General features: G+C 38.0%; 1 protein-coding gene across 3 annotated transcripts in view; it reads right to left on the bottom strand.

The window, feature by feature from the left end:
• ptpn13 (protein tyrosine phosphatase non-receptor type 13) overlaps positions 1–12,388 on the bottom strand; it is a gene marked incomplete in the record, with an annotated part of 59,280 nt that overhangs the window by 17,790 nt on the left and 29,102 nt on the right. For all 3 annotated transcript variants that reach the window (XM_014006475.1, XM_014006477.1, XM_014006476.1), the window contains 11 exon segments: positions 219–624; positions 861–1,023; positions 1,136–1,318; positions 1,895–2,047; positions 2,158–2,296; positions 2,397–2,547; positions 2,743–2,914; positions 3,006–3,080; positions 3,775–3,967; positions 5,289–5,388; positions 6,245–6,325. In XM_014006475.1, the coding sequence (XP_013861929.1) occupies positions 219–624; positions 861–1,023; positions 1,136–1,318; positions 1,895–2,047; positions 2,158–2,296; positions 2,397–2,547; positions 2,743–2,914; positions 3,006–3,080; positions 3,775–3,967; positions 5,289–5,388; positions 6,245–6,325 (1,816 nt within the window).

Here is a 12,388-nt window from a genome sequence, read left to right as displayed (position 1 = left end):
GTAACCTTACTCCTGTTGGCCCACACACACACACACACACACTTACTGAAAAGATCTCAGCAGACATAAAACCCTACTTCTTTTATTATATTTGAAATAAAATCCTAAAGACTACTAAAAAAACTTGGAAAAAAAACAATCCTTCGTGTGTCCAAATAAACATTCAGAATTTTTGTATTATATTCAAGATATGTAAATGATTACTTCTCTGATCTTACTTGTCTTGTTGGGGTGCAAGAGAGTCTGTGTCTGAGCTGGCTCGCTGATGCTGCTGGAAATGGGAGGCCACTTGGTTGGACGGTGGTCGGACCACCCTGCCGTTTGACTCGTCCGTTCGGTGCTCTGCAGACTCTGACAGCCGCGCCAGGTTGTGGTGGGAACGACTCATCAGTCGTGGCTTGGAAAGGGCCGTGGAGACGGGTGGGTTGAAGCCTGGAAGGTGAAGCGCATCGTGGACTAACACCGAGCCTGACAGGGCATTGTTCAAGGACGCCTCGGAGTACGAGATCCTCTTTAGGTGGTCCGGGTTGGAGCGCGTTGATAAGCTGGGGATCAGGTTGCCTGCCGTCACCGTCCTCGCAGCCGGATCAAAAGAATACTGCAAATTGCTCAAAGGGTTGTTCTCTGATGTGCAGGAAGAAACAAAGGAGGACTATAATTAATAATTATACATTTGTTTAGAGTTTTCTACAGCAGCAGAATGAGAATACTGAAGAAAAAACATCCTGATGTGCCACCTTTAAACAAGCTTCTTCTGTAAACAAGCATTAAAACTTGTAGTTAACCAAATGATTTCACTTTGAGGTCTCATTCTGTGAACATGAGGGTTAGGGATGAGGATCTGAATCCTTCTCACGTACCCAGATCTTGCAGCTCCTGATTGTTTTGGCGTGCTTTCGTCTGCAGGTGGAACTTGTGTTGATCTGTACACATCTGCAGCAGATACTGACACGTCCTGTTGCTGTCTGTCTGAAATAGGTGTTTAATCTCATCCGATGTGTTCTGAAGGCAGATTTTCTTTTTCTAAAGATAAGAAAACATAATTTAAGGGGAAGACCATTTGAGGAAATATACACTGGAAACAAATAAGTGCAACTGTTTAGCTTTTAAATACAGAGGGGGAAAAAATGCGTACTGCAAAGGAGATCTTCTTGGTTTCTCTCCAGGGGAACTTTAGCACTGGGGTACGATTTCCATTACTGACTTCAAAAATGAGCACTCCTTTAGAGTAGACCCCCAGCATGATGCCTGTCTGAGATCTCTTCTCTGGAAGCACTCGATGGAAATGGACTCCGTACTCTGTCAGCCTCTGGCTCACCTTTGAGACAAAGACTTGAAATATTAAGAAATGTTTAAAAAGTACAAGACAGTAGAGATTGGTGTTGACATGCAGATTAAAAAATATTAGCTCTTTTCCTTTAAAAAAAAGCTAGGTCTCGCATTTGTCAATTCTTGTATAACTTTTTTGCCTTTTGTAAAAAAAGTTTTCAAATTTTGCTCAGTGACACACAGCAACCTATTTTTAAGGCGTAAATAAATACTTCAAAATAAGAATATATCGTGGATAGAACTTGGACATTGAATTTATTTTTTTACATCATTCTTATTTACTCTGAGAAGTGTTACCAATCCATGGATTTCTCCTCAGTGACAGTGCTGCTTAGTCTCTCTAACAACTTATCATTGATGCCAATTCAGAGACTGTGGCAACATTTATTACTTCATTTGTTTTACTAAAAAGCAATAATCAGTAACCGATTTCAAATTCTTAGTACTTCTTAAGTACAATATATCCAATGTTCATACGAAAATAAAAATTAGGAGCAAATAATGGCAACTTTTTCTCAATCTACAAAAGGACATTGAGTTCTTTAAAGTTTATTATTTTGCTAACCTTAAGGAACTCAAACTCTGCTTCAGTGTCTGATGCTCCGTAGTAGTTGCTGTGAAGTTTTGGCAGTTCTTCCCTCAGGGTTGTGTGGTCCACCTTATCCAAGGCAGACACGGGCATGTAGTGCTCCAGTCGAAAATAGGTCTTCCCGTGAAGCTGCCGCACAGAAGAGATTAATGTATTATCACAGGAGACAAAAAAAGAGCAAATCAGCACTTAAATTATTGTTATGTTAATATACAGTATGTAGAAAGAGGGTTCAGTACCTCGGGTTGGTAGTCATCAAATTCAGCTTGCAATGCCAGTGAAGCCAGCAGTAATGCATTTTCTGTGCTGCAGCGCATCCTTTCTTCCAAAATATCCTTCCTCAGCTGCAGGTAGTACTGATGTTTAGTCATAGAATGTCTGTTTACCATAAACAAAAAGAGAGAAATATTTTTGGTTAGAACTGTCATGCTAACACAAGAGTTTAAATAACTTGACAATGACTAAAATTTGCCCTTACTGTATGAGGTTGACGTCATCGAGGAAGAATTTGATGCGCAAGAAAAGGGTAAATGGCACGTCGGATCGTCTTTTCCTAGGATCCTCTTTCCATCCATCTGGAGCCACTTTAATGAGTTTGGCATCAGAATCAACGAAGAAAAACTCATTTTCTGTGTGAATTTCAAGATGAAAGATAAGAAAAGAGGCATCAGCATGGAGAAGAACCACTCAGACTGATTTACTAAATCAAATCATTTAAGCACATTTTCAAAAAGCCAGTGTTGTACACTAAAATTCAAAGCAATACTATAAAATATCAGTAGTGCAAATTACATAGAGACATATCTGAGAGCAACAAACATTACCTTTGAGATAAGCAAGGCTGAAGAGATGGTGCTCCACAAGCCCGATGTGAGCCACCACCATATCAAAAACATCTTTACAAATTGCCTTGATGTCACAGCTCAGCTCCAGTTTCTGACCATTTAGCAGCACCACACCCACCTTCCTCCTCACTTCTTCTCCCTTACCACGTTTCTTGTTAGTGGAGGGAAAAAAATACAGCAATAATTACAAATGAGACGTGGATATGCTGACTTCAAGGTGGATGCATTTAAAAAAAACCTACCATTATTGAAGAGGGCACAGTTAAGGGCACGCAAGGCTCACTGGCCATTTTCACAAACTCTGGTCCAAGAAAGTTCTGACATTTTTGCAAAAAAAAAAAAAGTTTTTTTTTAAAAAGGGTTAATGGACTCTGAGGTTATTAACAATTACAACACTACGTTTTGTATAAAAGCATCACTCTCCTACAGATCAAAATTAGAAGACTTTACTGGTTTTCTGGTGCAATGAAAGCTCAGCAAAAGCTTTCCCTACATCTGATCTACTTACCAACACAAGACATGCACATTTGAATAATCTAATAATTTTATTTCCATAGTATTTGAGGTTTACTGCCAAGATCAGCAGATTTGTACCTACATTTAACACTTTTACACAACTTGTGATCAATCAAAGTATTCTGTAAAAGATCTTTACAAGCAAAGGCTGACATTAATTACACTGTGCAGGCAGCAGTTTGCACTAACGCCACATTACGTGAGCACAAAATTAACATGTTTGCAACAAATGAGCTTTTAAAATTAAAACTCTACAGGCATAATTAAATCTAGCTTAATAAATGAACTTTGAGTTTCCTGCACGTTTGTACTGCAGTAAATGAGTTTAACTGGTGGCTCTCTGGAGTTGGTCGTTGTGGGTTTTCATAGCACAAAAAACATGAAGCCTTGTAGCAGACAGACAGATCAAACAATCTCGACGTGTCATTATGAGAGATTGCAGGGTCATTATATGAACAGCACATAACTAGATGCTGAGTCACAGTGAAGACAAACCTTGTTTTTGCGAAGCGATATAGCAGAAGTGTAAAGCGGGTCTTGGGGGTCGATCAGGGGCTCGTCTGCGGGGTAAAAGTTGGCCCTGGACAGCCTTTTGGCCAGGTGTGTCTGGAGCCGTTCCACCTCCTCTTGTCTCTGGAGGAGCAACTCTGCTCCAACCAGACCTTCATCTGCTGACCCCTCATTTTGCCTGCAGAGAAACAACTGTTAGCTGGAGAACGTCTGTCATAAAATACAAGCCAGTGTTTGGAACGAAGCTCTGTAGTAGACAAACTGAAAACATTGTTTTTCTGACAAAAGGCACAGCAACAAGCAGGCCGTTTAGGTCTGTAATGCCAGAGCTTTAAGAGATCGAGACGAATGAATGCAAATGTCACGTTAAATGACCTCACTAGTGAAGCATCCTGCTGTGCAATACCAGCTGTGTGTGTGGCCCACTGGACCAAACGAGACAGCTTTGTCTGTGGCTTTCCTGTTTAGTGGAAAGCTGCTCTTCAAAGGAAGAAAATTAAGAAGGAGACAAAAGTACAACTCGATACAACAGTGATGTGATGTGAGTTGGCAAGCACACAAACTCAATCATCAAACAATGAATCTGTTTTACATAAGCCACGGTTTAGTCAGAAGTGCACAGCTGGTACTATAATTAGTCTAAATGAAGCATTAGCAGTCTGGATTCAGAGTTCCCTCCAGATAATTAATAAAAATAAAATGCAATAGTTTTAGTTTAATGTGATTTATTGAACATAACATTCCTCCAAACCTCATTTTTCTTTTCAATTAAATAAAAACAGTACCAGGGAGTCACAGCTAGAAAGTTTTTCAGTGGAACTTTTGTATTTAATTTGCACTGTTCTCCTTATGACTGCATTTTGTGTTGGTTAATTTGTAATTGTTTAATTTTGTGGGGGAGCATTAAAGTGATGGCTTAACAGTCTGTGCGGAGTGAATCACATCTCTCACCATCTGTCTGGTAGAACGTGCTATAGCAAAACACAAATGACCAGAATAACATGAATATAGAAAAATTACATATCAAACTTATAATGGTGACAAGTGATTTAGGATAAGCCTACAACATCCACAAACTTATAAAAATAGGCTTTGTTTTAGTGGCTCATCACAACTCTACTCATATTTTTGAGGGTTTTCACTTTTTATATGGTGGACGTTCCTCATAAGCTGAGGTAATACCAAAAATGACACAGTTTATAAGCTGACAGTTTATTTGTAGTGCTAACAGATCTTTACATGGTTTGACTTCTGCATGCACAAGTACCAAGTTTTGTTAACAGAAGGAATAAAACTGTGTGCCAGAAGTGCAAAACTGTTTTTTAAAAATGAGATCACAGATTTAGACATGGTTTCTTCAAGTCACAAGCCTCTCTGGTGTTTTGTTTTGTTTTTTTCTAGAGAAGAAACTCGCACTAAAACTGAGTTGAGGCACATCAAGAGGGGCTAGCCTGAAGGGATATGAGATAGGTGAGGCAGTAAACCGTCCGTTGCGTTACCTGTGCCTGTTTATGTTGTGACCCGCCAACGACAGGGCGTCATGTTCTGATGAAAGTGCCAGCTGAGAGCCAAACCTCTTGACCTCACCAGGTCTCTTAGCTGCAGGAGACATGGGAGTGTCATTGGCACACAAACACAAAAAAGGACAGGCACACAAACACAAAAAAGGACAGCATTTTGTTTGATTCAACAAACACACTCCCTCCAGATGCAGCCGCCCACAAGGTGGTGTGAATAAACCTGCTCCAACATGTTTCAGCAACTCAAGCTAGAACCACAAAAGACAATTTGCCTCCCTGCTTTAACAGTGTGTATATATGGCCGCTATTGTATTAAAACAACACTTAAAGAACAAATATACAACAAGCTTCCCAAAAGTCTTGTAAATATCATTTACTGCTTGTTTCACTTATTATAAATTAAATCAGGCTTTAGTTTTGGAACACTTATAAATTTCTTCACAATGGTACCTTAAGGCTTCTGTTATTTCTTTGCCTCCTTCAGAAAATACTAGTTTTATTTAATTGTTTTTAATTTACTTTGTAAATGCAGGGAACATGAAAAAAAATATAGGATGTGATTCAGGATATGAAGTCTAGTAAAAGGTACAAACAGCTAGTAAATACTTCAATCATTTTACAAACTTCCATTTGGTTCACAACAACCTTGTGCAGAATGTGTTTTAATTAAAAACATATACTTACAGCATCAGTTGAAGGTGGAGACAAAAAGTTTTTAAATGTGGAAAGAAATTAAGCTGCTATGCATGAATTATCCACTGATTAAATTTCCAAAGTAAAACAATTTAAATAAATAAATAAATAAATAAATAAAGTCTCTTGCTCTATAATGTAAAATCGAATGGATGCCTGACACCGGCACCTTAAACACAATAATATTGTGAATGACTTTGTTATAAAATATGAAAACAAAGCTTCCCACAGACGTGTGTTACCTTGTCTGTAATCTGGATCAGAGGTCACTGAGGGGCTTTCACTGGATGAGCTGTAATCACTCTGGTACCTGTGGAGAGGGTCTGAAAGAAGAGAAAACTTCATCAGTAAATAAATAAGAATGAAACTACAATAAACAAACCATGCCATAACAGGGAAAAAAAACATTCATGTCACGCACAATATGTGAACGTAGTAGTTACATGAACATGTTGGATGTTTGTTTTTGAAATGTTAGGAGGAGCTCTTTGTTTTTCCCAGTGCCGTGCCACACTCTTACACGCACGCACGCACGCACGCACGCACGCACACACACACACACGTTGCATAACTTTTGAAAAGACTTTGACGACACATGAACTTGTGAGTTGCTGTTTTCTTTTCCCAAAATAAAAAAATAGTAATAATCTCAAAACATATTTAGACTGACTAACACTAAGCCAGTAGAATTAGCAACAAAAGCAGTTATTTGTCAAGCTGTTGGTAAACACTCGTAATAAAAGGGCATATACAACCACACAGGAAGGCAGATTTACTGAAAGTATGCAGGCACGTCTCTGGTCAGGTTAGACTTTTTGTAGTGCGCATATTTTGTTAAGTGTGACTGGTAGAAGCACAACAAGTACAGACCAGTTCAACACATTTTATTCTACCAATCTTTGCTTCATAAAACAAATAATTAACTATATTTGGAAGCAAGAAGAAAATATAAGCCTCAACCTTGACCAAAGTGTCACAAGCCCAACTTGAAAGTCTTGCTTTTAGTACCAACCTTACAGCTCACATTTTTTTTTCAGTCACTGCTCAGGAATTCCAGTTCACAGTTTCACTATACAACAGACACGCTCTTTGTAATGACGACTGTCTTCTGTAAAAGCATTTCACACCAGCAGCAGCTACAGTCTTACCCTCAGCTGCAACGATTGGTTAGACTGTTGCTCAAAAAAGTTTTTCCATCTTGCACTAATAAATGATTCTCAAGTTCTTTTTACATAATGACTCAGTTAAAAAGGTACACAAGTTATTTTTTCAGCGTACTTTACAAAGTTACCCATGCAGTTACAAAGGCTCAAGCATTTACTCAAAACAGGCAGACATGCAGTTTCCCATACATGCAGTCACTTGCCCATTACTGATACAACCTGATACTGTGCAGACCTTGAAAATCCTAATGAGTGAAGGGAACAATATCATTAAAAGTAAAAAAAAAAAAAAAAAAAAAAAAAAAATACAACCTCTATTTCGAAAACATTGTTTATAGAAAGCAATGATTTGCAAATATAAATGAATTCACAATGAAACATAGTAAGATAATTTGATCTTTTTTGGGGGGAAAGAAAAAAACGAATTGTGTATTTTATGGCAGCAACACATCTCAAAAATGTTAAGATGGGCAACAAAAAGCTGTAAAAGTAAGTGGTACAAATAAACACCTAGGAGCATTTTGTAACAAATTAAGTTATTTGGCAACAGATTATAAAGAGGACTGGGTTAAAGCAGAGCACTTCAGAGGGTTTAAATGTTTCAGAAATAAAGATGAGAAGACTGAAAAAAGCATCTTAATGTAATGAAACAATTCAGAATGTTCATCAACAGAAAATCAGGAAGTCTTTGAATATCCCATTGTGTACAGCTCATAATATCAGAATATTTCAAGAATCTGGGGAGATCTCTGTAATCAAAGGACAAGGCTGAAAGTCACCATTAGATGCTAATTATCTTCAGACCCTCAGGCTGTGCAACATCAAAAAAGCCTGATTGTTACAGAGATCCCTGTATGGGCTCAGGAACACTTCCACAAATCCATGTCTGTAAACACAATTTAAGGTGCTGTCCACAAAACCAGGTTAAAAATCTATCAGGAAAAGATATAATGGAACAAGTAGCAGCCACGTGAGCACTTTTTAAAAATGCTGCTGGAAATGGACTGATGAAAAGTGTAAAACTGCTCTTTAGTTAGCCAATGGGAACCACAGATGCTACATCCTCGATACTGAAGAGGAAAGGGACCATGTGGCAAGTTCAAAAGTCTGGATATTTAATGGTATGAGGGTACATTAGTGTCAATGGTGAAGACAGCTTACACACCTGGAAAGACACCATAAATGCTAATACATGCATTAAAGGTTTACAGAACAACATGGGATCCCATCCAGATTACATCTTTTTCGACAGAGGCCTTGCATATTTCAGCAAGACAATACTAAACTGCATTATATTACAACAGCATGGCTTTACAGTAAAGGAGTCTTGTGTGCTCTGGGTACAGAACTCTTACTAATAAAAAAATTTAAAAACATTTGGTGAGTCATAAAATGGGAAATCCAGCCAAGAAGCCTGGACAACTGGACTGATGAACAGCTAGAATCATACATCGGACAGGAATGAGACATTCTCCTCCAAAACTTCCAGCAACTGGCCTACTCAGTTCATTTAGGTTGTCATTAAAAAAAGAGGATGTTTTGCTGTTGGTAAACATTACTCTGTCCCAAACATGTTGAGATCTGTTGCTGCAATCAAATTTAAAACTCATTTTTTTCCCCTCCGAAAATGGTACAGTTTAATTTAAACGTTTGAACCAATGTGAAACAAATTAGTTTATGATATTTGTAAGTTACTGAATTGTTTTTATTTACACATTACATGTCTCAGCTTTAAGAATTGGGAATGTAGATAAGGGAAGTTACTCTCAAAAAACTATTACTTTATTTCATTTTTAAATATATATAATCAGATGGAAAACAAACTTCAGCATCAAAAATATTTTTTTCTGAAAATGGAAAAATGAACAAACATGGAAAGAAAAAAAGCATGGCTTTCATTTCAGCTGATTATGGTGATGCTGCAGGGCTGTGACCTTGATGGCTTACCAATCCCTGGGAACCAGTCTCTATCAGTACTTTACAGTCAGTCAAAATATCAGACTTTGGACTGTAGAGAAACCGAGAGCTTCTGAGAACAATCATACTATCAACTGCTGACAGTGCTGACTCACAAAGTGAAGTCACAAAATTATGATAATTATGGTATGTCTATTAATAAACTTAATGCATATTGTTACTGTACATAGCCAAACAACAAAATAAAAAAAGGTCATACTAATATTTAGTTGAACCGTCTTAAGCTTTGATTATGGCACGCATTCCCTGTAGCATCATTTGCACAAGATTCTCCATCTTTTTTCTGTCTGGAGTTGCATCCATTTTTCGCAAAAATCTTGTATTGATGAAGGGAGATTTGGACCATTGCACACAGTCTTCTCCAACACATTCCAAAGATTCTCCATGGGGTTCAAATCTGGACTCTGTGGTGGCCAATCCAACAATTTGACCCTGATGATTCCTGACATTGTCATCTTGAAATGTGCTCGTGCCATTAGGGAAGAAAAAAAATCCACTGATGGAAAAACCTGGTCCTTCAGTACATAAAAGGTAGTCAGCTGACCTCAATCTTTGGATACAGAATGTTGCTGAACCTAGACCAGACCAACTGTCCCACAGGCTTGTACAGTAGCCACTTGATGGGTGCATCACTTCAGCCGCCTCTGAATTTACCCTGTTTCACTCTAAAACAGGGCAAATCTGGATTCATCAGACCACATGACCTTCTATTGATCCAGTGTCCAATCTTTAATTGAAGCCATTTTTGTCCACTTAGTCTAGCTGATAAATGTTTATTTACAGCTACACAGCTGTTTAGTCCCAATCCTTCAAATTTCCTTCATATTTTGTGCCGATCACGATCATTTTAAGATTTTTTTCTGACCACATTCCTTCCTTGGATATGATGTCGCCCCACTGTCCTTCCAGTTTTTAATGTGTTGACAGTTCTCAACCCAATACTAGTAGTTTCAAGAATCTTCTTCTATATTTTCTCTCCTTGATGCTAAACAGATTACCATCTTTTCCACTGTTTAACAAATAAAAAAACTCCTCACCGCATCAGTTAGGTACTTTTAGCCAGTTGAAACAAAATCACCCATGCAGTAATTATCCAATAAGAGGCTCTTACCTATTTGCTTAGTTAAATTCAGGTGGTGACCCCTTTTATTGGGTCGGACAGTACATATTCAACAATTTCAGAGAAATTCAAACTCAAACCTGGAATCAGGCTTTATTTTCTCAGCACTTTTTTTTATCTTATTCCTCTGTTGCCAAAGAACAAATTCCCTCTGAAGCACAAAATGAAAAACAGCTTAAAGAAACCATCTTTTTTTCTAATCATTTTAAGATGATTCATTAAAAAAACATACATTGAAAGTTTTTTGAAAATGGAATGTATGAAAACTACAAAATACTTAACGTGTAAAGCCTGCCTATAAAATAGTGTTTGTGGAAAAAAATGTTTCTTTTAGATGTTAATCAAAACAGGATGAGGAGATTAGTCAGTTTATTTAAACAGTTCAAAAATAAACCAAACTATCAAACTTAAAAGCATTTCACAATCTTTCTTCCCAAAATCTTGGGAAACAAGCCAAACTATAATATCATGAAAGTTGTGAAATTATGCTTTTACAAAACAGAGAAAGAGAAGAAAACAATCTCTGTCTAAGCTAAATACTCCTTTACTGTTTTCCATAATGAACCTGACTGAGCCCCAAAGCCGCATGACCTGCTGCCAAGAGCCGGAAGAGTCCAATAATGTTGGGAATTCCCTCATCCTCTATGCATGACTTCAATTACAGTTTCTAGGTGTGCAAAGAAAGTTTCAATGTATTGAAGATTGAAACATTTTGGCACAAAGGGCAAAACAGGGAGAAGCTACAAGGAGGAAGTTACAAGGGTGAAACAGAGGTGACTAGGTAACACGTCCTTGCACACACATGCAGACGATGACATGAACATTTGAAAACACAGAGAGGAGAGAAACACAAAAAGTGTGTTACTCTGTAAAACCTGAGACCTGCTCTGCCATCACTTCCCTGCAGAAAAAATAAACAGAAATAAGTAGGAGTAAAAGGAAAGAAAGGAAGGTCTCAGCGAAGTTACTTATCTTCCAAAGGTTTAGAGCTGAAACAGAACCCATTAACACCAAAGCATAATAGATCTGGGATGCTATACAAACAAATTTAGCTTACAATCCTGAGTTGATTTGCTCATAATGAAGATGCCATCTAACAAGAATTGTCATTTGCGATACATTGAAGTAATACACACTGATTTTACACTGATAAATCAATTTAAACTTATTTGCACATTCAATGAATATGTATATATTCATTCATATATTCATTTAAAACAAATGAAGAGCAATCTGGTATTGTACCAGATGTTTGCAGAGAGTTGCCTCTGTGAAGGTTTTGTGGCCTGTGGAAAGACAAGCTGGTTCTCAGAAAGGTCTTTAGGGATGTATTCACATGAGCCCTGTTTAGTTTGCTTTAATCAAATTTTAGTTTGTTTGTCTAGAAAGTCCATTTCCTTTGGAGAGGTGTGATGTGGACCAAAAAAGCGAATGCTGGTTCGCCTATAAACCTAGGTCTCAGCTCAGTTGAAGCGAACTCTGATGCATGTGTGAATGCCAAGCAGACCTGAGACCGCGGGAAGCACACTACAGCACAGGGCATTCTGAGTAATAATAGTAATATAATTACTCATACACCATGCTCAACATCTGTATATGGTCAACATCCCTGTTATGAAGCTGGATTCGCTACTACTAGTCGCCTTGCGTGAAAAACAGCATTCGCCATGGTTCTGGCTCATCTTCCACTCATGCTGAGCCCTTAATTGACAAGTGCATGTTTGGCACATTAGAAAAAAACAAAAGAGAAATCCTATAACCATTAAAATCTGATGCCATTCTGTGATTGTTTACATTTCCAGAAGAAGGAAGTTGCGCTCAGTGTCTTCTTCAGAGGCTTTTGTGTTGTTTCCTTCAATGTTTCTTGATGCAGCGCCACCACAGGTGAGGGGGTAAACAGGTTGTACACAGCAGGGTTTAGTTTTGTTTGACACAGGGCAGTGTGAAAGCGAACCACACCAGCTGAAAATGTAAACAAATCTTGCTACCAGACAACAACCTATGTTGAGAAATGGAACTAGATGCATACAATTTACAGTTTCAGATTTGTAACATCTAGACTCTAATAGTTCTTTGTGTGTGTGTGTGTGTGTGTGTGTGTGTGTGTGTGTGTGTGTGTGTGTGTG

Source organism: Austrofundulus limnaeus, unplaced genomic scaffold, assembly GCF_001266775.1.
Source record: "Austrofundulus limnaeus strain Quisiro unplaced genomic scaffold, Austrofundulus_limnaeus-1.0 Scaffold36, whole genome shotgun sequence".
Taxonomy (NCBI): domain Eukaryota; kingdom Metazoa; phylum Chordata; class Actinopteri; order Cyprinodontiformes; family Rivulidae; genus Austrofundulus; species Austrofundulus limnaeus.
The sequence above is the reverse complement of the archived record's forward strand: the minus strand, read 5'-3'. Positions and strand labels throughout refer to the sequence as shown.